At 34.9% G+C, this 25,663-nt stretch overlaps 3 protein-coding genes and 1 non-coding gene across 4 annotated transcripts; all 4 read right to left on the bottom strand.

Annotated features, from left to right (window-relative positions):
* Window positions 1-5,244: 5,244 nt before the first annotated feature.
* LOC110422891 (uncharacterized) lies at window positions 5,245-7,218 on the bottom strand. Its single transcript, XM_021436919.1, has one exon. The coding sequence runs from the start codon at window positions 7,189-7,191 to the stop codon at window positions 5,245-5,247; it is 1,947 nt and encodes a 648-aa protein (XP_021292594.1). The 5' UTR covers window positions 7,192-7,218.
* A 1,660-nt stretch (window positions 7,219-8,878) lies between these two features.
* Window positions 8,879-8,959, bottom strand: TRNAL-AAG (transfer RNA leucine (anticodon AAG)). Its single transcript has one exon. It is a non-coding gene; the product is annotated as a tRNA-Leu (tRNA).
* A 2,939-nt stretch (window positions 8,960-11,898) lies between these two features.
* LOC110417465 (Glucose-methanol-choline (GMC) oxidoreductase family protein) lies at window positions 11,899-15,785 on the bottom strand. Its single transcript, XM_021429855.2, has 6 exons — window positions 15,285-15,785; window positions 14,018-14,357; window positions 13,500-13,801; window positions 13,021-13,412; window positions 12,285-12,850; window positions 11,899-12,157 (listed from the first exon to the last, which is right to left on the bottom strand). Exons 1-6 carry the CDS (start codon window positions 15,364-15,366, stop codon window positions 12,115-12,117), a joined length of 1,725 nt encoding a protein of 574 aa, XP_021285530.1. The 5' UTR covers window positions 15,367-15,785; the 3' UTR covers window positions 11,899-12,114.
* A 1,499-nt stretch (window positions 15,786-17,284) lies between these two features.
* On the bottom strand, window positions 17,285-24,784 carry LOC110417382 (SPX domain-containing membrane protein At4g22990-like). Its single transcript, XM_021429747.1, has 12 exons — window positions 24,436-24,784; window positions 24,276-24,344; window positions 22,740-22,802; window positions 22,136-22,256; window positions 21,109-21,420; window positions 20,813-20,917; window positions 20,248-20,702; window positions 19,593-19,894; window positions 19,196-19,377; window positions 18,301-18,491; window positions 18,046-18,179; window positions 17,285-17,753 (listed from the first exon to the last, which is right to left on the bottom strand). Exons 3-12 carry the CDS (start codon window positions 22,790-22,792, stop codon window positions 17,515-17,517), a joined length of 2,094 nt encoding a protein of 697 aa, XP_021285422.1. The 5' UTR covers window positions 22,793-22,802; window positions 24,276-24,344; window positions 24,436-24,784; the 3' UTR covers window positions 17,285-17,514.
* Window positions 24,785-25,663: the final 879 nt, after the last annotated feature.

Here is a 25,663-nt window from a genome sequence, read left to right as displayed (position 1 = left end):
AGAGCTTACTAGCCATGGTCCAAGGCTAGTTGCAAACACAGCTATAAGTTTCAATCGTTTTCCACATGCTAACTTATCACAAGTAAGAGACAGCAAGCGAAGCAGGAAACTGGCTTATTCATAAAAGTCAACAATAATAAGTGAAGACGAAAGCGGGTGCCAAATTCATTGATTACTGGCTATCGACCTCCAATAATCGGCAATCCAATGTACATTAATAACTGTTGATGATAATAACATTATTTTCACTTCCCCCCTCCTTTAATCTCTATGAATGAAGCACTACTAATTCCTATTAACATTAAATTAGCAAATAAATGAATAATAAGCATATGCATTTTAACTTAGTTAACAGCCTCTTAATTACATTTTTTTTTCAAGTATCACTCCTCTTTCAATTAATAAATTATTATTATTATATACTATTAAAATAGAAATACATAATAGAATCAGAACAAAAGAAATGCTAAACGTACCAAAGATTATTCAAATCCAACACATATAAAATTTAGTACTGGACAAAAGACTTTGGTGCGATTTTCTATGCCAGATCCTCTTAATTAATCGATTATTATTTTGGGTTAAGGGAGGATCTTATATTCAAAAGCTGTTTCTTTTTTTTTTTAATATATAAATCCTCAACTAACCACATCACCCTTCACGTGATTATTTTTTGTAAATTATATTTAGTCAGTTAAGCAGCCAATGATTTCCCAGACATGCCCTAAACGATTGATAACAAATTAGGATTACTCCATAAACCAATATGTCGAATATAGTTTCCATTAGTAATAAGATATCAATCTTTGATAAACGAGTATGAAAAATTGTCAAAAACATATATTTTATCATATAAGAAGCATAGTCAAAGTCAGATCTTTGATAAAAATAACTTAATATTTAAAAATATTTTTGAATTATTTAAAAAATTTTAAATAAAATTTTATTTTTTATTTTATTTAATTAAATTTTTATTATCAGTGATGGATTAATTAATATTAATCAAAATATTATTTATTATTTTATATCATTTGATATTGACATAATATATTAACTAGTGATATAATAAATTGATATAGTACAATAACGTTGACTATATGATATTTTTCACACTCCACATCAATACTACATAAATATAAACATGTTAAATAATATTTTAGCTAATGATAATTAATCAATTATAAGTTATAAAAACTTATTTAGTCTAAAGTAATAATATAAAAATTTAATTAAACTCAAATAACAAATTTATTTAATTTTTTTGAATAATTCAAAAGATTTTTTAGGATATTAGGATTATAAAAAATTTGATTTCTTAATCAATTGTTTTCTTTTTTCTTTTTGACATATTAAACCATTTGTTTTAGTAAACTAGTATGTAGGCAAACATTTTAATAAACCACTAGAGTGTAGCCCATGCTACCTATTTGGCCTAATTTTTTTATATATGAATAAGATATGAAATTAATTTATATTAATAAAAATACTTATTAAAAATAAAAAAATAAAAAAATATCATTTACAAATTATATTTTGATGTGTAAAGGTAAATTTTTAAAAGTTAAAAGATATTGTGATGACATATTAACTTATTCAAAATGAACTTGTTTATCGAATTTGAATTTATTTGATTTTTTATAATGTTATCATATATAGACAATACTATTACTAGTAGGTTTATATAATGCATTGTTAGGATTTTTTTTTAATAAAAAAGTTATAAAAAAGATAAAATTATAAATATAATCAATAAAAAATTAAATATTAAAAAAAATTAACAAAAAATAAAAAAGAGAGAAAGACTACAAAAAATTGTATATCAATTTTTTCTCAATTAAAATTTAAATTAAAAAAACAATCCGTTCTTTTTTCTCAATTTTTCCTTTTATTTTTTTTTTAATTTTTTCCTCCCACATCTGCCCCTCAACCCAGACTCACCTTTATCTCATATCACTTTGTAAATTGAAACGTGGCAAAATGAGGAAGGCTCATTTTAAGTATATAATAGATTTGTAGCTCAAAAAACGTGGACCAATGCAAGCTTGAAGTCTTGCAAGTATATACCAATGGAAGAATGCTTTCCCAATTGTACAACGCATCCAATAATTACATCTATAATTAGTTATACCAAAAAAAGGGACTTTCTTCCCAAAGGAACAAAAAGAAAAAACAAGCCAACTGCTTGTTTTTCCATAGTTGAAAAGTAATTGACAGATTATTAGTAAGTTTTAGACACCGCAAGCATTGAAATTTATAACATCAGGAAAAACTAATTGTACAAATAAGCCGACCATTCATGGATTGGAAAATTTAATCCCATTTTGGCTATGCCTGCCTTGTCTAATATTTGACTTCTTCACTTCCCAAGTTCAAGGGCTGCACTGGCAATTTTGACACTTCTTGTGGTCTTTTCAAAACCAAACCTTTTGAATAGAAACAGAATGAAAATATGGATAATTCTAATGAAAAAGGAACTAATATTTATTTATTTAATAGGATGTACACTTTCATTTAATTAAGTACAAGAATTGTAAGCAATATTATCAAAGTCATGTAATGTTGGGTACGAGGAAGGTTGGAGTACATGTTAGGACATCATGTATCAAATGCAAATAGAATTACGACGGAAGAAAATGAACAAACAAAACACACCTTACCTTCTTAAAATCTCTTTCTTGTTGAATTGAGCACTAAAACAAAAACAAAGATATAATTATATAATCATATCATATTGCTTATATAACAAAGGAAGCTGGATCTTTTGTCAAATCACCATAATAGCTTCGAAAGACTCAACCACCTCAGCTTGTAAATCAAAATTGTCTAAAGAATTCTTGTGCAGCTTCTAATAGTTATTCATATTAATGAATTTGAAAATCCTTCCCCAAGGATTAAAAGTGTTATATCGTAGCAATGTGTTAATAAAGATGGGTTTCATAAACTCAAATTCCCACATAAACAGCCTTAGAGCTAAACACACAAGCACAAAGTGAGAGAAAACATTTTTCTCTTCACAATGGCTGTGGTTATGGCAAGAGTGTTTGTAAGTGTGTAGGCTTCTACAACAAGATATTTATACCTTGAATTAATTTAAACCCTAATTAGGTTAATTACATAACTTTTATATAATTACTAATTAATCCAATAACTTAATTAAATTATTTAATTAAGTCCTTAAGAAGCTTTTAACTTTTAATTTGATTAAGTTTGGCTTAATCACCTTTTCCATTTTATTTCAGTATTCATTTTGAATGTGTGACCCATTAGGCTTCTAACATGTTAATAATGAACTTATGATATAATCTTTGGGTTAAATTTAAGATTAGATAAATTCAAATTACTTTGAATTTATTATTAATCAAATTAACTATCTAAAGTTCATAAACCAAGAGTGAGATCTAACAATCCATCATGATCACCCAAATGTTAAAAATTCAATATGGTTTGATTCAATCTTTCAATGATCAATCTTTCAATGATCAGTCTTTCAGTGATTAGTCTTTTAATGTAATTCAATCACTTTATCTAGCGCGTCAGAAATCTAAGAAGCATGGTACAGTGTCTACTCATTAATCTTTTCATATTAGTTCTTCCAACCACTAAGTAGCTAATGTAGACCTTAGAAAACTTTTTTTTCACAATCTATCTTACTTTAACCAAAGACTTCATTAAGCTAATTCAAGACAAGATCAATCAAGACACATCTCCTTAATCACTTAGAGTGGTGAATCATCTCTTAATCACTCATTTATCTTCATATGTTTCATACTATATCTATCACCATCTTGTGTAGGTATCCTTTGTTAGAACTTGAAAGGATGATATTAAAGTATAACAATACTCATATAAGGCAACCTAGTGTCTTAAGTCTAAATATCACTTGCATTACTATCACATGAAGATATATTCCATAGATATTTGAGTGACATATCAAATGCAATCCTTATTGCAAGTCATGTTCAATGAACTTATTCTAAGAAGAAGCACTCACATTCTAGTTCCAACTATTTACATAATTTAACCTATACGATTAGTTGCTTACTTCACAAGTAAGGAATATAAAATATGATAGTCTCTAAGAATTATTAATATTCAGTTTCGATGATACATTGATCAAGAATAATTTAAGAATTATTCTTTGATGCATGAAAATCTCATAATTGTAACACTCTACAATTCTTTTGCAAGTCCTGTTAATTCTTTGGACTTCATCTAATAAACTTATATACAATAAGCTAATACCATAACTTATTGATGAAAGAAAACCTTAGATTGCTCATTATAACCAATCTTATTGCATGGTTAAGGATATAAATCGTAAGCAATCCGATTGATTGCAGGGCTTATACCTAACAATGTATTTCTTATAATATATTCAATTAAATTAAATTACAGTAAATAAACAAAAAGCATGATGGACATACTTGTTATGAAATGGGCTTCCATGATGTCACCAGCCTCGTGAATGCAGGGGCGAGTTCAGATACAATTGGTCATAAGATCCAAGCCCACTTGAAATGCTTGACCCCTTGGATAGGCCTTAAAATTATGAACCTGCTGATAGGCCTTGACGATCCGGTAGCCCCAGAAATGGAAATCTGTCAGTAGCCCACTTGTTGCACTTCTTCGGCCATTTACCAGTTATTCTTTGTTTTGCTAGATGTTGGTACTTACAAGTTGTTCTGATTTTTTCTTTTGTGCTTTTGTCTACCTACAAGTGGCTCTCGTTCGATTGTGAACTTAAACATTATATCTATAATTTATGTGAAACTAAACCATCTTATGAATTGTAATCCTGGCATTAAAGAGCAATGACTAACGAGAAAGTCCAGAACATTCGAGAAATGGGATATTTGTGGTTTTGAACAGTTAAGACTGGGTCATGGAATTAATTGGGGTAGAGAATTTAAAAAAATCTGAGTCAACTGCATTGACAGGAATTATTTTTCTGTCAATTTCGTCAGATTCATTAACTGATTGATAGCTGACATGTTGATGTCTGCTTGCCTTCTCTACTTTTCTTTCCTATTTTGTTTTGGTTGCTTTCTTTGGAGGTGTACAGCTGAACAATCTAAGCAAAGTAGTGTAGCTGTTGAAGTGCAGAAGTTCAAAAGAGAAAAAGGAAATGGGGAAAGAAATGGCTGCACAGTATTCTTTAGTGTCAGCTGTAAAGGTTATAACTGATAGTTATAGTAGATAATAATTGATATGCATATTCTGAAAGAATGAAAGAATAAATTTGGCCTAAATTTCAATTGTTTTTTGATTCAGAGCCTTGTATCTCCATTTTTCTTTTTCCAAAAAATCAGCATCCAGGAACCGGGAAACAAATGCCCAAAGCCTATATATGTCTTCAAAATTTGTAAGGAATCCAAGTGCAGCTGTGACTACAGATATTCCAGAATGAAATTTATCTCTCTTCTTGCTTGAGAGTGGTCCTTCAGCTTCACTTGTTCTTGTCTCCAATTGCTTCTCCTTCTCTTCTTCATGCTTATCCGAGAACCAAATGTGTTGCAAAAATCCAATGCTTAAAGAAATATTGTTTCTATCAGCCAGCTTTTGTACCAATACAGGATCAATCTTCTCACCTTTCCAATCGAATACATTAAATGCCAAGGCGGGTCCTCGATCAAACATTATTTTGGGTCCATAGATTCTGACCGCAGGAATTCCATTTTCTGAATGTGGATGTTGAAGGCTCATCAGTGCATTCACCAACCAATTGATCAGGTTCCTTGTCCTGCTGCTGATTAGTATCAGGCCTAATGAATCTGCATGATCCAAGCTTCTACATTCGATTTTCGGGTTTTTACTCTGAGGTGTATTGTTGATTATTGAGCTAGCTGATTCAAAGGATGTTTCGATTACTTCTTCAATTTCTGAAAATGATACAGTCCTTTGTTTTCTATTGATTCCTTCAGTTTTGTGCAAGTCCAGAGTAGTTTCATCTCTTCTTTGTTGAATAGATATCGGGCCTGAGAATGAACCTTGAGCAGGAAATTCTTTCGACTTCTTTCTGGTTTCAATGCTAGAAATAGCTGAACTTTCAGGGATTCGAGTTGGCTCTGACGTTGGGACAAGATTCAGTATTCCTATACTTGTAGCTGTTGTTGTATCCTTCAAAACTGAAGCACTGGATTTCCTGATAAGCAAGCAACAGAATCCCGATGGATTTTCTTCAAAAACCTTAAAAAATGAGCAAATCAGAAAGTCAGGATTAAAAAGAGATAGCCCCAAGGTCTCCATGTCTTTAGCTCCCAATGCAGATGCATCAAGCAAAACATGCCACCCATTCTCCTGAGCCAGGCTCATCCACAGATATGAATATCTTGTCCCTGTAACCCTTGATTGAAGTGGGAAGACAAAAAGCCCTTTCTTCTTGTGCTTGCTTTTATTCATTATCTTCTTTCTCAATTTCTCTGATTGGATGCTTAGATTAGGCCATGAGAAATTAGCCGACATGACATTTGCTCCTCTCTTCTTGGAGCTTTCAATCATCACTTCCACAGCCTCACTCTGGTAGTCGTAAACCGTGAGAAGGTTTTGATAAGACTGAAATGGATAAGACTCTGCCAGAAGCTTGGAAGCAGAGGATTGATTGGCACTGAGAACCATGGTGTAATCAGCTTCTGAGATATTCATGAAAGCCATGATCCTTTTTCTGATATTGGATTCAAATTCCGACTCTTCACCACCATGTAGTATCTGAGAATTCAAGTTTACTGACTTGAAGGAGACATCAAAAAATGGAGCTTCTAAAGTTACTGAACGCACTGGCGGCGGCGGAGAAGATGACGAGGACGCAACAGGATATCCTGGACATTGACTTTCAAGCTGAAAATAAGAGAACAGGCCATGGCCAATGTAGTCAAGACAGACATGCTTGGAGAGGGAAAGATGGTAGTATTCTTGAGCTCGAATTTTATCGGCCTGATCCGTTTGGGAATATTGAGGGTACACTTTGATGAAACGGGAAAGTGATTCCTCAAACGAAGGAAGAGACTCATGATTGGTGAATTGGAAATTTGGGTAGAGAGAAGAAGCTGTGCTAACCTCAAACTCATACCGTGATGCAGCAGCACTGTGTGGAATCTGTGAAGTTGCAGCATGAGACTCAGGGAGGCCAGGAAAGGGATTTAGACAGCAACCATAGCAGGCTTGTGAGGCCTCTCTTAAGCAAGGTGAATGCATTCTTTCCTATATGTTCATGTTTTAATATTCAAGTTTCTCATTGAGATCACCTGGCTATTAAGCTCCTATTATATTTCATAGAGCGCAAATGTATAAAGTCTTGTGTTATTAGAGCTTTGCACAGGATTGTCCAAAAGGGAATCTCATCAGCAAGTCAGCATACTCAATTGACCCGGTCTACCATGAATTACAATGTTGACCCAAAATGTGAACAAAAGACATCTAACATGCATGTGTTGCTAATTAATACACAATTCTTTTGGTTAAAACCATATTATTGTAAAGCTGAATATGAAGTACCCTTTATAGATAAATAAACATCCAAGATAATTGAATGAGAGATGTGAATTGTGAAGACTAAACAGACAAATTTTGTAAAAATCTTGTAAGCTTCACCCTTACATGTAGTTGGTCAACAGTTAAACTCACGGAATGACTGGTTTTCGTGGAAATTTCTTTCTATAAACAAATGAATGATCAAACACAAGTCAAGAAAAGTTAAAAGGAAGGAAAGTCATAAAGTCATATCATCCATAAACTTGTGTAATTGAAGACAAAATCCTGAACAAGCCAAACTTCTCCATCACACTTTCCAAATCAGAATGTCATTTGGCCCTTTTGGAATCATAATGACCTTGTAACCGGCTAAGGTTGGCACTAAGTAATCAAGTTTCTTAGTCAAGAAGATGCGAGTGAGGAAACCAACAAGCAGAAAGGGCAAGGCAAAATTTGGAAGTGGCCGGCTTCTTCAAGCTTCGCCGTCATTAGTTCTACATGTAACTGCTTATTTCTCTTTACTTTATCGATCTCTCGTAACTCTTACTTTTACTTGTGTGACATGTTTTTTTCCCCCAAAGTGTTGCCCAAAGGTATAATTGACAAGTCAGGTTCAAGTGCAGAAGTTTGGCCCTACCACGCTCGAGGATCACTGGCAATCTTCAATCCTTGTAGCAAAGGAAGACTCTTCACCAAAGTCATTTGTTTTTGTTTTTTGTATTTATATTTTGGGAGCATATGCGAAACGTCTCTGAGGTTTCCAAGAGAATTCGACGATTTAGATTTTGGATTGGGTGTTCCAAATATAGTGAAAAATGCTGCGGCAGGATTGCAAACATAGGCCATGCAAAGACAGGACCTTAAGCACAAAATAATAACTATGTGTAGATTATAATGGATAATGGAAAGCTAATCATGATCTGCCCCACAAGATTAAGTACATAATTAGCATGTGTGAATACTTTTACACATTTGTAAGGGATGAATACTGAACTTTCAAATTTATCAGCAATTACGCGTTTGAAAAAGAGGTACGGTTTAGAAATTTATGTCCGGACTTTCTTTCTTCATCTGCTTCGTATTTTCCTCTTTGTTCTGCTTGAAGGTTGGTAAGTAGAACAACACATTAAAGATTGAAAGGGACGAAAAATAAATAAATAAATAAATATATATATATATATATATATATGCGTATTGATTCGGGTGATTGCATAATTTCTCTCTCCCGACAAGTCATGAAAAGGACTGAACCGGCAGGGGCAGATTCCTGCTATTGCAGTTTCTGGAATCACTTCTTTTGACAATTCGAACAATGGAGACTTATTCACATCCCTCAATATTTCCTGTTCATGTGGTATCCTAAAACATCCTGGAGTAAAGTTAAAAGCAGGACAGACAGTTGTAAAAGTTATGTTGAGAGTGGGATTTGAACCCACGCCCTTTCGGACCAGAACCTTAATCTGGCGCCTTAGACCAACTCGGCCATCTCAACTTGTTGGTAAAGCGCTTTGGTTTTTTATTTGGTCAAGTTAAGATGTTCGTTTTTCTTTTGGGTGAGGAGAATGTTAAATTTAGCAGTGCGGCTAAGCCTTTGGAATTCTCCCATAAATTTCCACCATCATAAGGAAAGATTCAGCGCCAGATTCAAATGATGTGCCTAGAATTCACAAATTCATACTCCATTTTTCAAACTAGAAATTAAACTCTTTGGTACGGTTACTTCATTAGTGCAGGCCCCAATATAATAAATGTGAAGCCGTCGCCAAGTCTCTTCTAACAAGATCTAATCCCTGGCCGCAAGGCCATGCCCTTGCTCCCATGCAATTGCAAATAGCACTGTCAGGTGATGGTCTCTCCCAAGTCCTGCCTTACCAGAATCAAGGATGATGCCAGCCATAATGCTGTTTTATTAGTTATGCACATCAGTTTCTCTTGCCATCCAAAAACAGGCAATATCCAATCACTGCATATAATTATGTTTTCTGTACCCTATGTGTTCAATAGGATTCTTTCATTTATATTATGCAAACGATTATTCCTTTGAGCAAACCATGCTCTTAAGTCCTTTCCAGTACTCTTTTGAGATCTAAAGTTGAGGTAACGAAGAAATTGGCACAGTTTACTTCTTTTCTTTTTACTTTTGTAAAAAGAAAAGCTTCTGCATGATTAGAACAAATACTTCCTGACTAGTTTCTCCCCGTGGCATCTAGACAGGGACCAGAGAATACTATCCCTAAAGGTGCTAGCCTCTAGGCCAAGCCTGCACATCCTTTGCAGTTAAATGAATGTGGTGGAGGGTCGAATTAACCGCGTGACGGGTGTGTTATTGTATTCGTTTGATAGAAATGCTTAATTTTTTCCTCCTCCTTCCTCGCAGTTTGGTCTTAATTAGTTACACATGAATAAATTAGAAGTTCTGAAAGTAAAGCTATCCATCTATGCTGGCTAAGATGGTGAAGGATGACTTTTCATACATCTGCAATAATACTATAAGCACAAAAAGAATCAGCGGTCATTTATCCCGTACGTTGTCATGCATTATCATGTTTGGCTATATTTGATACAGCACTAGTCCCTTTACTTGACGACCCATCAGGACATTTAGCTTCGATTTTCTTTCTTAAAACGTCAATAACCTTACAAAACTTGTCAGATCGAGGTCTGATTGTTTTCAGTAAAGCTATCTCGTTTAGGGTCAGCTTGGTTGCCAATTCTTATCAGTCTAAATCAGTGGAGTGCAAAATGTAAGACAAGTAGAAAATCATTATCATACCAAATTCTATAAAGAATTGAAGATAATCATACTAGTCTCCCCAGTAGAGTTGTTTTAGTACTCCTTTGAAGCACATGTTGAAAATTACACAAAAACAGTGGTGACATCCCTGAATAGAGTTGGCAAAGCATGACATGGGCTTTTGGTTCGAAGAACATATGAACTGATATGGAGATTTATTTCCATATCACTGAAAAAAAGAAGATCATAATGTGTCATGCAGAAGAAAATGATGCAAATTTACACTTCTTCAGACAGGGGATTCTAGCTACCGAGAACAAAACCACATTAAAAATTGAAAACGTGAAACGTGAAGGGGATGAACACAAAAAATCTGATCATACCTTTTGAATGAGCCCTAAACCTAGGGCTTTGGGAGATTTATTAAGTCGAACCAGTTAGAGGGCAACTCTCCTTTGGCGAGTTATTGTTGAATAGAAGAATTAGATCTTGATTTATTATCGATGAACATAACCTGCCAAAGGAGAGAAGCCCTACAACTAGTTCACTTAGTGATCATTTTCATTGTCTTGTGGCACAAAAAAGTTTAAACGGCACGCCCAGCTCTGGTTTTAGCTGAAGGGTGCAGCAGGAGATTTATAGGCTCTTCTTTAAGAGCTCAACCAATGGGATTTGTTGTTTAAGACATAGCATATGCCTAGGATATCCTTTGGTGCCTGCTTTCTACGCATCTCATGCAAGGCTCCTTTTATTTGAGAAGCCTCTTACAGATGTTTGAGAGATTCTATACTTGGCATGATTTAGACGTATGAATGTTTTCGATATTTCTTTCTCTCAGCTGTGTCCATATCCATGTATATATGGAGGTGAAAGGGCGGAAGAGAAAAAGAAGAGTACTCAAGAGTGGATGCCTGCTTTTCCCTATAGGAGGTGGCAGCAAAGCCTGAGCCTAGAGGTATATCCTTTGTAATATTCTTTTCTGTTTTAATTTGCTTTAAGATTTTTTATGGAAATCCAAAATATATAACCCTTGGTAGACCATGTAATCTTTTTTGTCCAATGAGAATATTTCGCAGCAGAATGTCAAATTATCTGCAATTCCCCTTTGTCTTCCACATGCCTGATTTTGTGAAGCAACTCCCATCTTTCTCATTTTTCATCTCTCTCTCTCTCTCTCTCTCTCTCTCCCTCTATATATTTCACAAGGTAAAAAATATATAACATATATTTATCTAAAAAATCTTCGGTTCCCAAGTCAAAATCATCGTCTCTTTACTAGGATTATTTCTCTGAAACAGGCTAACAGCTGGTAGCGACTAAATATTCTCTGCAATCTTGGACAGGAAGAATATCATTCGAATTCCTATTTATTTATTGTTTTAGGGGTGACAGGTGAGAGGCGTTGTTGCCTACTAAGACTATAAAGTCGCAGGTAAAACCAGAGGATTAGTCAAAGCATGACAAAGGGCGCAGCGAAACAGTTAAAAATTCAGAATGGATGTGATAAGCAACGTGCCTGCTTGAACAAAGGGATGATGTAGAGTCTGGACCTGGGATTAACATTTCATGATCACTCATAAGCTTTATTTTGTCTTTTGGAAACTTTGAAGCTATATAGTACGTAGTATTAAGTTTCTTTTTGCATTTTCTTTTTCCATATCTGTTCTCTTTCTCTTCTACACCTTGGTGTGGCATCATTAGTCCAAATTATCAGGTGGGAAAACAATTGCACAATAAAAACATAACCATAATATGTCTCGTAGTCAACCATTTGTAAATGCAAATATTGACCAATCGTTAAATACAGCCCCCACATTTCGGAACACTTCACGCTGGCGGAATAAGAAGTCATCAGGAACATCATTTCTTAATCAAAAGAAAGAAAAATCAAACCATCATCCATCACGTGGTTCTTAATTAGCGAGTCTCTCACTCAATATCTTGACACCCATGTACCTGCATCACATTAAATTCCAATGTCAACAGACATTATTTATGCCATAACTGATTCTGGCATGCAATTGAACAAGTAGTGCTGATCCAATTCAAAGGAGTATGGAGAAGTGGATAGCTAGTGAATTACCTTCCAAGCATCATGACAGTGGCCTGAGGATTAGTACCAGGCGAGTAGTTGAACGTGGATCCGTCGATAACCCTTAGAGCATCCACACCGAGAACCTTATAGTCAAGATCAACAACCCTACCAACTTGGCAGCCTCCATGATAGTGCCATATAGTCATCACGGTGTCCTTGCAATATACCTCCAGTGGCATCGAGGGATTGTAGTGTTTAGGCAACAAATTCAATGGGGCACCTGCTGTCATATTAAGAAGTATTGGCCAAGACATGTAGTCATATCTGAACTTAGAGAAAGGCTTTGATTCAACAATTTTCTGTATTGTTTGAATTCCTTGTACACATCTTTGCAGATCTTGAGGATCCTTGAAGTAATTGAAGGTAACGGATGGATTATCGTTTAGATTACGGGTTCGAAGCTCCAAATGCCCCGTTGAAATTGGACCCATAATTTTTTCTAGGATAAATCCACCTCTAAAAGCTGGCTCGTCTTCATTACTCGGGTATTCAACAGCTTTGGCTATGGCTTCTGGGGTCCTTTGTTTTGGTGGCACCGTTGATAGCTGACCAATCTGCATTGTGAACAAAATAAATGCACTACCAAATTTCAATAAAAAGAAAGAAAAATGCCAGCTTCCTCGGACAGGCCCAGGCTAGATTAGAGGCTTGGGGTAGTTTCATTTGGGCAAACGTTTATGCTTTAGGGGCTCAATAAAGCAAGGCTTAAAAGGAATTATTATACCTTAGGGGAGAACATCCTGTAATCTGTTGGAGAAGCAGCACCACCAGCAAAGTTTTCTCCACTAGCGGCTTCAATGTAGGATCCAAAATGGGTAATGCCAACGACTTGGATAAGCGAAACCTCAACTGGAAGAGGAGAAGGGACAAAAACGGCGTTCATGGGGTTATCAGACATGCCTTGGCCAACCAGGGGTTGGTCTAGCACCACAGTGATGTTGTGGGCCTTGAGATGGGCTGCAGGCCCCACTCCGCTCAGCATTAAAAGCTGTGGGCTTCCCAGTGCTCCGGCAGATACAATGATCTCATTTTTGGACCCTTTCTTCAGATATGCTTTGTGCTTGGCCCCTGATGCATCTCTGAATATCACTCCATGGGCCTTTGGCCTTTTATTCCCTGCTTTTGAAATGGGTTGTTGTTATTTACGTATGAGTTACTATCTGCTAAAGTTCAGAATTTGAGCTAAGTTATTAGTTAATGCACCTTTGATTGCAAACAAGATTTTGTGAACGGAAGCGTGCAAAAGGACAGTGAGCCCACTGGGGTTAGCATACTCCAACAAATCAGCAGCTGTGTGTCGAATCCCTTGCTGATCAAATATGGTTCCACCAACTTTGGTCCCAAAGATATGGTCATAAGTGAACCCATTGAAAGGCAGCACCCCAGCTTCTATTAGACCATCCCTCACGGCTGACTGCCATTGCCCCATCGGTGGCTCAAATGCCACTAATTTCTCCGCCCACTGGTACGATTCATTCACTAACCGTCCATCCCAACCCGCTTGCCTAGTAGTAATTAACAATAACAACACAAGAAGTCATTTTCAATCAAATTTAAATCCCTGAATTTTCACATGCCAAATTTATCACGGGACGGTACATAGTCTTGGGTCAGTTGGACTTTTCCCGTAATTAATATATGCATGATTTTTTTGACGTCAGCCATCGTCAACGAAAAAAACCTATGGGAAAGTTTCAGCAGTTTCTCTATAATTGGTATACCTGACGTATTCAGTGCCAGCGCGTGTATAAAACCCTGCATTCAGACAACTTCCGCCACCCAAGACACGAGCGCGAGCATTAATCACGCCGTCTTCTGAGATGAACCGTTGAGAAGGGGACGACGGGGAAAGGTCGGAGAGGGCAGCACCGAAGCTGGCCATGTTGGAGATGTTGGGATTACCATAAGGGGAGCCACCTCGTTCAAGGAGCAAGACGGTTGCATTTTGAGATAACGTGGCAGCCAAAGGGCATCCGGCGGTGCCACCACCGACAATAATGTAGTCGTAATATGATAAGGATGGAGCTGACGTTGCATTGTGCATGAAGGAGTAGTTCGGAGCTGTTCGGATAGAGACACACTGATAGATAAGTCTCACGTTTATGCATGAAAATCATAGTATTTGTAAAACTACTATATTTCTTAGTGTTAACCCATTGTAAAAAACCCATGTTTCTTTCACTTCAAAGTGCATTAATTGAAGAAGAAAATGGGATGAGCAAAAGACGTGAAAATAGATGTGTCTGATATTAATATTATAAAATTATGGACCTACTGGGTAGGTGTTGTAATTTATAAAGAAGATTGAGCAGATTACTAGTAGTAATAATCATTGTGTGGATTCCAGCGAAGAAGATCACTTATTTAGTCTTGAAATTAAAGCACAACCGTCAAGGCGGCATTAATTTGGCCTAAGTTTCAGTAACAATAAATGAAAGGGGTCCGTGATGCAAACTTAAGACAAATACCTCTACGTTTGTTGTCAGAATTATATACACTTATAATTTGGTTATTAGTAGGTATGTCTAGTTCTAGCTACTAAGAATACCCTATGAAGCTTCATTAATGGCACAATCAAGAAGTGTTTGCTCGAAAATGATTGTTGATTTGGCGGCCAAAACTGAGCTTTGTATCTGTTCTCAACACTGGAAAAAGTTGACTGCTAAATAATTGGATCCATCTGACCCATGACTGATTAAAAAAGCATTAGATTAGGCATGTAATCGTGATTAATTAGCATTAATATTAGCTACTATTAGAATACATAGCCTTCTTAATTATGATTAGGACTTGTTTTTACTCTGAAGTGAAAGAACAATAGCTGCAAACCAGAAAGGAGATCAAATACAGAGTCTGGTCCAATCTGATTTCATGTAAAATGGTCTCAAACCCATATACGAAATTTAAGAAACAGTACTACTATATTACTGAAATACGGATTGGTAATAGTTAGAAAAGACGGTAAAAGAAATAAGAAAATTGCAGTACCTTTTCCAGAGGCAGAAAAGCCATGAAAGAAGAGAATTCCGGCCAAGGCAGCGCCCACAAGCTTCCACCACCCAAGACTCATCGTCCCAGATGAGAGCTGAAAGACAAAAGACTTCGTGGAAAATGATGGGTTGCTGAACGTATACCAATGAAAAACAACCTGTGTCTTGCCTCTTATATATAAAAACTTTAAGGCCAGCAACAATCTCTACGGGGAGATAGGTTGTGGGAACAAAGATTCTTGCTTGGTTTTATCGGTCACACAAGCCAAACAAACCGAGTTGAACATCCAATCTTGTAGGGAACAGCTTCAGAAAAGTTCAAGAAATGCACAGAATGTGATTCCCAGGACCTGATCCAGCAAGCCAAATTTGTAAGACAGATAAATTTAACTAGTTCTACTTGTTTTTGGCCCGGAAAAAGAGAAAGCTATATTAGGAAATGAAACTCGGAATACCCATTCAGGTGGGCTGATATATATTAATGTAGTAATACTTCCATCTACTAGAATTCCTTTGATTGCTATATACATGCACTATGGAAGATGCACAGACAGACAAGTGGGGAGAGGTGGCAGTTGGGAGGGGTTTAATGCAACAAATGGCTAACAGCTGCAAATATGAAATACCCAATGTTTTAGGCGAAGAAAAGTAGTTACTTAAGTAAAAAACAATAATGTAACGCATTTTTTTACTTGTATATCTTGTTTTCAATTTGTTTCTGATATATAGTTGAGATTCCAAAAAAGAATATTTAACTAAAAGCCTCTTGAGGTAAGATGTAATAATGGTTGGGAAAGTACCTCTCTCTCTCTCTCTCTCTCTCTCTCTCTCTATATATATATATATATATATTGGGTTTTGTTATTGAATTGGTACCACATGAGATTTCGATCCAAAATTCATCATCTGAATAATGCCTTTGGTATTTTGCTTGATACCTCGGCTTTTTCACTTCTTTAAAGACCATTGAGTTTGCAGTCTAACTAACAAAAAGTACAATTTGATCAATTTACATATACTTTAATGGCTAATAACTATATTGTACAGTGAACACTTAGCTATATGCTAATTTCTTATTAATTCATTTTTTGCCTTTTTTTTGGGGTACAAAAAGGGATATTATGACTTGGGTTTAAGATTTTCCTTCTTTTTTTTTCAAATTTTATCTTACTTCTTACCTCTTGAATTAAGTCCAAATAATATTTTCTTTTAAAATAAAAAAAAATCAGCAGCTGGGCACACGTAATTGATTGCTGCAGCTCTTATCCATGTGAGGTATTTAAAGTTCAAATTTCTTCGTAATACTATAAAAAAATGAAAATAAATTTGATTTATGGATATATCAAGAGCAAAAGAGATGATCTAGAAGGATTCTACAGTGAATACTAAATTTGTAGGCCATTAAATAGAGGAGTATCTGAAAAGCACTTGGCAAAATAAATATCATTCAAAGGCTTCAACTCAAGGGTTTTAGTGAAGATGAAAATAATTGCTAAATAATGATGTAATAGAGGAAAGGTAATATTTAAATCCAACAAACTGTGTATGCACTTAATGCCCACCAAGCAAAACTTCAAAGTTAGTCTTTTGTTTTGCTAGGACCCAAACAAAACCCTCCACAATTTCTAGATTAATTACGTAGCTTATTTTGGTAGCTCTCATTTACCGCTTTCGGTTGGTTCAATCCATAGTCCATACATAGAGCTAGTATTGATTGTTGCTGGACTCGCAAATGCCAATTTCAAAACATTTTAACTAGTGTGGCACATTTTTAAGCTGCTGATCGCTAAGAGGCTTCGTTCATATAAACAAGCAAGATCTTTAGAATAAATCCAATTCATCCACTGGCCTCTTCTTTTCTTTTTTCAATTTTGATGAAGAGATCGTCCATTTCATAAGCCAATTCATTACAGATTTTACATAATCTGGTTGATCTGTTCTGATCTGGTGGCAGGAAAATTATATTCCAACGAGACGAAAATATGAGGGAAGCAATAATGATCAGAGTAACAACTTAGCAGCTTTAATTTTGAGCCCTCAATAGGAGGGAGCTAGGATTTTATTGGCTTACAATTATAGAGAGGATAATCAATGACCAAGTTTCTTACAATACACAGCATTGACATGACAAATACATATAATAAAAAATTAATTGATCAGGAGAAAAAAAGAAGAAGGAAGGATTGAATTGGAAAGGGAAAAATGATTTTTTTTTTTTTTGGAATCGATCAATACAAAGAGTTGTAGGTGAAGCATGTCGCAACAATAGAGGAGACGCATATTATTAGTGAAGGAAGTAGAGTAATATTCAAAAGCTTACTCTCACCCAAGTACCCAGCCAGTGTTATGGTGGCATCTGCAATGACTCGAGCAATGGTCCCAGCTTCTGTTGAAAGCAGTCCTCCGTTGTAGGTTCCACGGGAAAGCCTAGATGACATTACCCGAGAAAGCAGCGACAAGTTGACACCTGGAAGGCAAGAACAATTGAAGAAGAAAACCAAGATCAATAAAGAAATTCAGCATCACTATTTTATGGTGCAATGGTGAAAAGGACCCCAAGGCTTTCCTTTTCAGAATGAAAGAAAGGTGAAAACTAAACAAGATGCACAATCGTTCATAGAAGGTGGAAAGGAGACCAAGTCCATCCTTCACTCACTTCCATGAGTAGAAGTGCAGGCACACCAAACCTTTGTGCACCATACCTATCTCAGAATATTAACTATTATTCCCATGAGAAAACCGAGTTAAAAGGTCTCTACCTTCAAGTACTTCGGCAGAAACAAACATGATGAGCCCTGAGCAGACATACTGTGGCACAGTGTATGGTAATATGACATGGAAGCTTAGCAGTATGCCTACGCAAACCATAATTTCAGATGCCAACAAAATTTGCCTGCAATGAAACATTGAAAATGGATGCCTCAGACAAATAATTCCAGAGCTCAAGATCAACAAAAACCAAGTTATGTAAAATAAATTAAAAGCCGAAAGTGTGCAGGCTCTTAAACAATGACCTGTCTTCAAACATGTTGCTAATGTAGCTCCCAACAACAATGTTTACTGGAAGAACTGTTAAGCCAAGACAAGCAAGAAAGATGGCAACTGTGCTTGTAGACCAGCTGAAGTAGTATGTGGTGATGACACTAGATTCTGAAAGTAAAATTTCCATAGCATACTTGAGCATGAAATATATCAACAACTGAACCTGATGATATTAGAAGAATTTTTGTCAGCAAACATTTGGATATTAATAGTACTTAAGCTTCACACAGTTGTATTACAGAAATTTATTCTTAAAATTGCTTAACATCTAAGCTCATTTTCTTGGCCTAAATATATATACAAATCAAAGAAGTAGATAATCAGCAATGATATTTGTTAACCACTGACAGTCCAATGGTTGCATATCCTTTAACAAGACATATAAAAACATAAATATCTTGCACATATTAACGTATGCAATATAATCAATATAGATTATCAGTTTAAAAGATGCAACTTACAGATACCCTTCAGCATTTTTCTTACTTCAAATAAATTTATAAATTTGGTTCTGAAATAATGTACTATGTCACTGGAAAATTGTCAGCATTGGCTCAATATATGTTTTGAAAGTTGTTCTTCTGCCTTAACATGATATAATTGATTTGTGAGTCAGAAAGATCCAAGGAGATGATATTCATTTTAAATTCTAAAGACAAACTGGCAGTGAAGTTATAAGAGACTAGTATTTTATTTTTAAACCCCAAAATTGTCACTTCCACACATCTCCTTCTCTTTCCTAACTCAAGATACTAAAATTCTGTTTTATCCATGCCTAGTAATTTCATGTTACAGATGACTTCAGATGCACAATTGACCAATCCATTAACTTTCGAAGCTCAAGCCATCTTTGGATTAATCATATACCTTTACTGAGGGTGTAAGTAGTCTATAAGCTGACACAATTGATGTAGCTGGTTGACGACATTCTTCAGAAGCCTCTTCACTTCCATCACCTTCTTGGTCTTCGTCATCACCTTGCTTGTCTTCAGAAGTAATGAGCAATGGTTGTTTCAGACCTTTCTCAAGTGCATCGTTTTCTGCTGGTTCTGTCATGCAAATCAATTATTCAAATGCATTGCTTAAGATGTTAATTTATGATATAAAACAATCACCATGGGGAGAAGTAAAAAGGATAGAGGTTCAAATAAATTTTTGAGTATTTAAAAATAAACGTACTGCAAAACACCCTGATCGTTGACAAAGACATAATTGCATGCATAGAACTATCGAGCCAAAAGATCATTGATAGAAGTCAACTCACCAGAATTAGATGCATGAGGTGAAGGCCTCTCTTCAACATCATGAGACGGTTCTTTAAACGAGATCCACAACCACATTAGATATACAAGCCAAGCTACAGCCATGACCCATCCAGGCAAAGTGTCTTGATTGAAAGTAAACTTGTAAATCTTGAAATTGGTCTGAAGTATGCCACCAAGAGCGGGACCACAAGCCATTCCCAAAGCACTGGCACTAACAAAACCAGCCGATGCCTGCATGCGGATCTTTAATGGAACGCAATCACTGATATACCGACGGTTAACAGCTCTTGCAGAACCTAATCTGCAATAAATAAATTGTCAAGCTACATGATGAAATAAAAAAGATACTATATTTCTCCTAGATTCATCAACTGATAACATTTGTTGGTTAAAGTTCATTTTGGGACCTCAAATCATATTAATATCTGATCGTACTCTTTACATATATCCGAATAAGCTTCAAGTTTGATGTTCAAATATTAAATAGCATCCAAGAAGAAAAAGGTGTATTTATTAAGAGTTTCACTATATTGCAGTCTACATTGATAAAAATAAGCTTCAAATTGATGCCTAAACAATGACTTTGCTACTTCAGTCACCACAGGGCTACCAGTTCTAATGTGAGGAAAAGAAGATAAGAGGAAGATTACTTACCCACAAAAAAGACGACCCAATAGAAGAACCATTAATGAGTTCATATCATAGGCCAGCGCATACATGGCATTTCCCACAAAAAGGACAATACTGCTAAATATGAGAGGTCTGAAGTAAGATCTATTAGACCATGCGCTAAAATACACTGAAGAAAACACCTGCGCTACGGCCATTGCCCCAATAACAACACCACAAACTGTTGCAGCAGCCCCAAGACTCATGGAATAGTCATCTGCTGTGGGGACGATAATATATGTATTGACCATATAAAGGAATGTGTTTGCTAAGTTCAAGAGGAGTGACATAAAATGGTATCTCTCTTCATCAATGTGTTCCTCGGTAGGAGCAGGTAGCTCTTCTTGCATAATGAGAGCATGTTGTGCCAGAAAGTTTAGGAAGTTTGTTGAGTAAGATAACCTATCCACAGCTGCTTTTATCAATTCAACTACAGGATCCTGCGGATGACCCCAGTAAATAACATAGCATAGCCATAGCCTTATTATCATAAAATATCTTGGAGAGGAAGTAGGATGAACAATTAGCACAATTATATATAAGATAAAACCTGGAGAGGAAGAGCAGGTGGATCATATATTGATAAGTAGCTTCCTTGACGGTCCTGAAGTTCATGAAGATTGCGAGATACTGCCCCAACAACAGCCCCTAAACCCTGCAAATTACATAACAGAGGGTAAGCTTCCTGGGTAGCAACCAACATTACTTTTGCATACCCCATCATACATGTTTACAATCTCGTCCAAAATGAGCAACAGCTCAATAGCAAAACCCTGTCTACAAGCCTTATTAAAGATAGAAATGGCTAAGAGGAAAAGCAAAGCTTGTCTGACTTTGACACATTACCACGTGCTTGAACACCTGCTGCAGCTGAGAGTAAGGATGATTAGCACGAGTTTTGACATAGTAATCAGTGAATCTATAGCCAAACCGTTTATCAAACTTTTTCAATATCTTTCGCAAACCAATAGCATTCATTTCCACAAAATAAAGAAGCTTCAAAAGATCTTGTCCCACTGCTCTATATGCCTCTCTTAGTTCAGCTATTTGGGAAAATTCTGGCTGCTCTTCAAGAGCATCATGCTGTTCTCTAAGTTTTGTCAACCTGCTTGCAAGTAGTCCTTGTTGCTCCAACAGAAAAAGGACAATCTTCTCAATCTGAAATATGTTACCCGACAAAAGTATGTGAGACACATCACATTTGGGAAAACCATATTTCATGATGCTATCTCATGGTGGTAAGACATGCAAGAAGTTCCCACTATCCTGGCATGTTGACTGAGAGAGTGTGCAAAAGGTGCAAATATAAACAAGTTTGCAAACACACAAAATGCACTCAACCAACAAGGTTCATTGACATGGTAAAATATTCTAATATTCTCTGAGACAATCAAAACTTTATGACCAGTTGATATAATTTCTCTCAACACACAGTATTGTACTTCCTGTGGGTCACAACTCATCTCATTTCTCATAAGAAGCATTTTAAAACACTTTTTAGCAGTTAACAGAGGCACTAAAATTTGGTTCAACAAACTAGCAGCAAAAGACAGAGATAGTATGAATATTAAATTACAGAAATCTCCTCATGAACAAATTTACATTCTTTTCTTACTCCTATACTGTCAAAATGACACTTTTCCCCTTAACGTGCCATGAATGGTGAAAGGAAATGCATATGGAAAGAAGCAACACTAAATAAAATCTGAATCTATGAAAAATAAGGGGAAAGAAAATAGATTTCCAAAGTACAATATTATCATATAAGTATGTTTATAACAGTCTTTCCACAATAACCCTATTATTCACACTTTTGGTCTTAGGATTCAATGAAAAACAGAAGCAAATACTTTTAGGTGCATTTCCACAGTACCTGATTATCCAGCATTCTTGAGAAATCCTTGAGAACATGTCGGCGATCTAGTGTCCCCACTTCAATTTGATGAGCATACTGTTTCACTCTCTTCTTCATTAATTTGTAGTTTATGTAATATCTGTAAAAGATCAAATTAAAATATTTCACAGTGACAACATTCAACGTTTGCCAACATATAAAACAACCTCTCTCACAAGTCTCTATTGTCTGATTTGCATCATGGAGAAAAACTGTATGAGATTAATCTTGAATGAAGAAACAAATTGTTATATCATATACATATAGAAACATGTATATTCTTAATGATCATATAAGATTGCTAATGGCAAACAAGTACTATATAGTATCAGATAGGGTAACAATTAGTTTTAATATATATGTTTATTAAAATGCATCTAACAGCTGTTTGCACAATCAAAAAGCATATGGCGTAAATAGGGCAAAACTATCTATTTCTTTTTATTTTTTGAGAAAAAAATTAAAACAGGATAGAACTATCAAAACACACAATACATAGAAAACAATGCCCTGAAACATTCAAGGAATTTCCAAGATGCCAATTTAAGAAATATACACAAGAATAATAATATATGTAACATACCCTTGCCATTCTTGAATTTGTCTTTCCTTCAACTTCTTCCCAAAAGCAACCATCTCTCACTACCTATAAATGTAGAATAATATCAGTGCATGACAAAATGCTGCAAGAAAAATTATACCACATTTGCATTCTTTGATAAATAAGACAAAAAACATGCAAATAAGTGTAAGAGTTATCACTGAACCAGCAGCCTGTCTGGAAATGGCTTTGAAAATTTGTCCCCTAAAGGCAGGCTTAACACTAAAACTTCAAAACCTTTCAAGCATTTTCATAGTGTGTAATTAAATTTTCTCAATGTGGACATGCCAAGTTTAGTGAAAAATGTATCAACCATGAAACAAACATCAGCTAAATTTACAAAAATCCATAAATTATAATCATCCTCTGAAGTTAGATAGTTCAAGGGTTCAAACTGCTGGATTTTCATTCTCCGCAAGCGGTATGAAATTGAAAAATCAAATAAAGAGGACAAGTGACGCATCTTCTCTACTAAATTTAAGTAGACCCATCTACTTCTGATATTGAGAGGTTAGCTAGACTATACACCGGGACAATTATTCACAATGGACAGTCTACTCGAGTATGGTAACATGGTCATGACCAGCACAACTGTGCAGATATTGCACTCATTAAAATTCCATTCGAACTAAAGCAAGTTCACAGCAAAAAGAGTGCATTGATCCTAGGGCTTTTAGCATTCCAGTAAAAAAAGCAAAAAAAAAAAAGGAAATATGCTTTTCTTTTCTTTTCTTTTTGGCATTTCAAACCCCACATTACATCCATTGCCCCAAAAGAAAAATGAAAATCATACATAATATGGACCACAACTTTTCAACACAATTCAAAGCAATATAGAGCACTAGTATAGTATTAAATCAAATCTAAATACGTCATTGCCTTGTCAGATTAGACAAAGACCGGGGGCAGTTTAGTTGCCGATTCATGAAAATCAGTTTTTCCATTTACTCAAACTTTTCAAAGTTACTGTATCAAAATATATCTTCGCTTCTACGATTGATCACTGAACTATCACTGTATCACACGCACGGAAAAGTCACCCGAAATAGACCTAGTCAAAGAATTTACGCGGTAGTTATTGACTCAAAAACAAATGCTAAGTCTAATATTCAACGCAGCTTTTTGATTACAGAGTTAAAAACGAGCTTTCTTAATTGAAAGTGTAACAATAAATCTGCAATAATTAACTAAGGAACACTTCTAATGATGTATTCTTATGAGGATTCAAAAGAAATAAAAAAAAATCAAAAGCGACGCTGATTCGCAAAACGGTGAATTATGCAGCTGGAACATTCTAGAGATTTCTAACGATGCTCTGCTTGTCTGTTTGGTCACCAAGAAAACTCGACAAAAACAAAACTGGAAACTCGAAAATCGAAAATCACTAGCTAACAAAATGAAGAAAACAGAACTGAACGAAGCCTAATCAATCATACTTCATTTATCTTGTCTTCGTTGTTTCTCAGCAACCAAACAGAGTAAAAAACCGAAGAAATGATAAGAAAGAAATGCATTCACCTGATGAAACAACCGAAAAAATATGCTCTCTCTTGTCGTTGACACGAACTTAGATGACCATCAACGAACCTTAGGGAAGAAAAAAGAAACGAAAAAGCGAGATTTAGAGTAGCAAGGAAATCTTGCTTTCAATGCTCTGGAGAATATAACGAAAATATACCTTTGAAGGGATCGAGAACGAGGAGGCGGGGGAAAAAAAGAAAAACAGACGGGATTTTCCTTTTGGTTTATTATTGTGACAGAGAAAAGCGGATCTGTCACTTATCGGCGAACGCAATCTTTTAAGAGTCTGAGCTGGAATTTTGGTGAATGATTTTGGGCAATTAAAGGAATAACGAAAATCGAAACGTGGAAGGAAGTGAGTTTCTTTAAAAGAAAAAACTTTGTTTTGATTATTGTTGGTTGAAAAATCTTAGCTAGGAATCATTTATTTGTCCAATTACGAGAGAGAGAGAGAGAGAGAGACGGCTTTATATGGATTCTGTTTAGTCTTTCTTTTTTTTTTTCTCTCTTTCTCTCTCTCGTAGAGCAGGAAGAAAGAGGTCTCGCGGCGCAAATACCAGTAACTTTTTTGGTTGTTTTCTAATATTTTTTATATAGAAAAAGACACATTAATCTTATTTTTTAATAATAAATTATTAAATTAAATAGATAGAATACTAAAAATTTAATAGTTAATTAATTATAATTAATTAGTAAATATCATGTAATGTTGAAAGCAATTCATTAACATGTTAGAAATTATTTATTATTTTACATTACATAATATTGTAGTTGCTTATTAACATATTATATGAGATGATAATGATGATATAATCATGTGATTATTTCATTATTGATATTAATATAAAAAAATAAATAATATTTTTAATTAATAATAATTAATTTTAATTATATAAATATATTTAATTTAAAATAAAAATATAAAAATTAATTAAATATAACACAAAATAAAAAATATTTTTAAAAATAATTTAAAAACTTTTTACAAAATTATGTTATATTTCTATCTTTTTATTACTTAACAACTTCTTAACTTCCCGTTTCTCGTAAGTTCCCAAAATTTTAGTTGCTTGTAAATTTGTAATATTTCATTCTTCCTTATCCATTTAGCAGCAATAACTTGGCATTTTTCATATAATAATTTAAATAAAAGTTTTTGAATGGAAAACTTTTTTCTAAATAATAAGCAATGAACAAAAATAATCCCCTCCATATTTTTTTCCTCCTCCCTGCATATGAAAAAGGTTCTTTAATTCTTAATTAAAAGAAAAAAACAATGTAAGGAAAATTAGTTGCTTAAAATCTATTTGTTTTGAGTCAATTGACCACTGCACAAATCAAATTGATCTGTATCCTTATTTGGAAAAAATCTACCTTAATCACAG

Source organism: Theobroma umbraticum, unplaced genomic scaffold, assembly GCF_002168275.2.
Source record: "Theobroma umbraticum cultivar Fairchild unplaced genomic scaffold, ASM216827v3 scaffold_30.0, whole genome shotgun sequence".
Lineage (NCBI taxonomy): Eukaryota > Viridiplantae > Streptophyta > Magnoliopsida > Malvales > Malvaceae > Theobroma > Theobroma umbraticum.
This window is presented reverse-complemented; position numbering and strand designations above follow the sequence as displayed.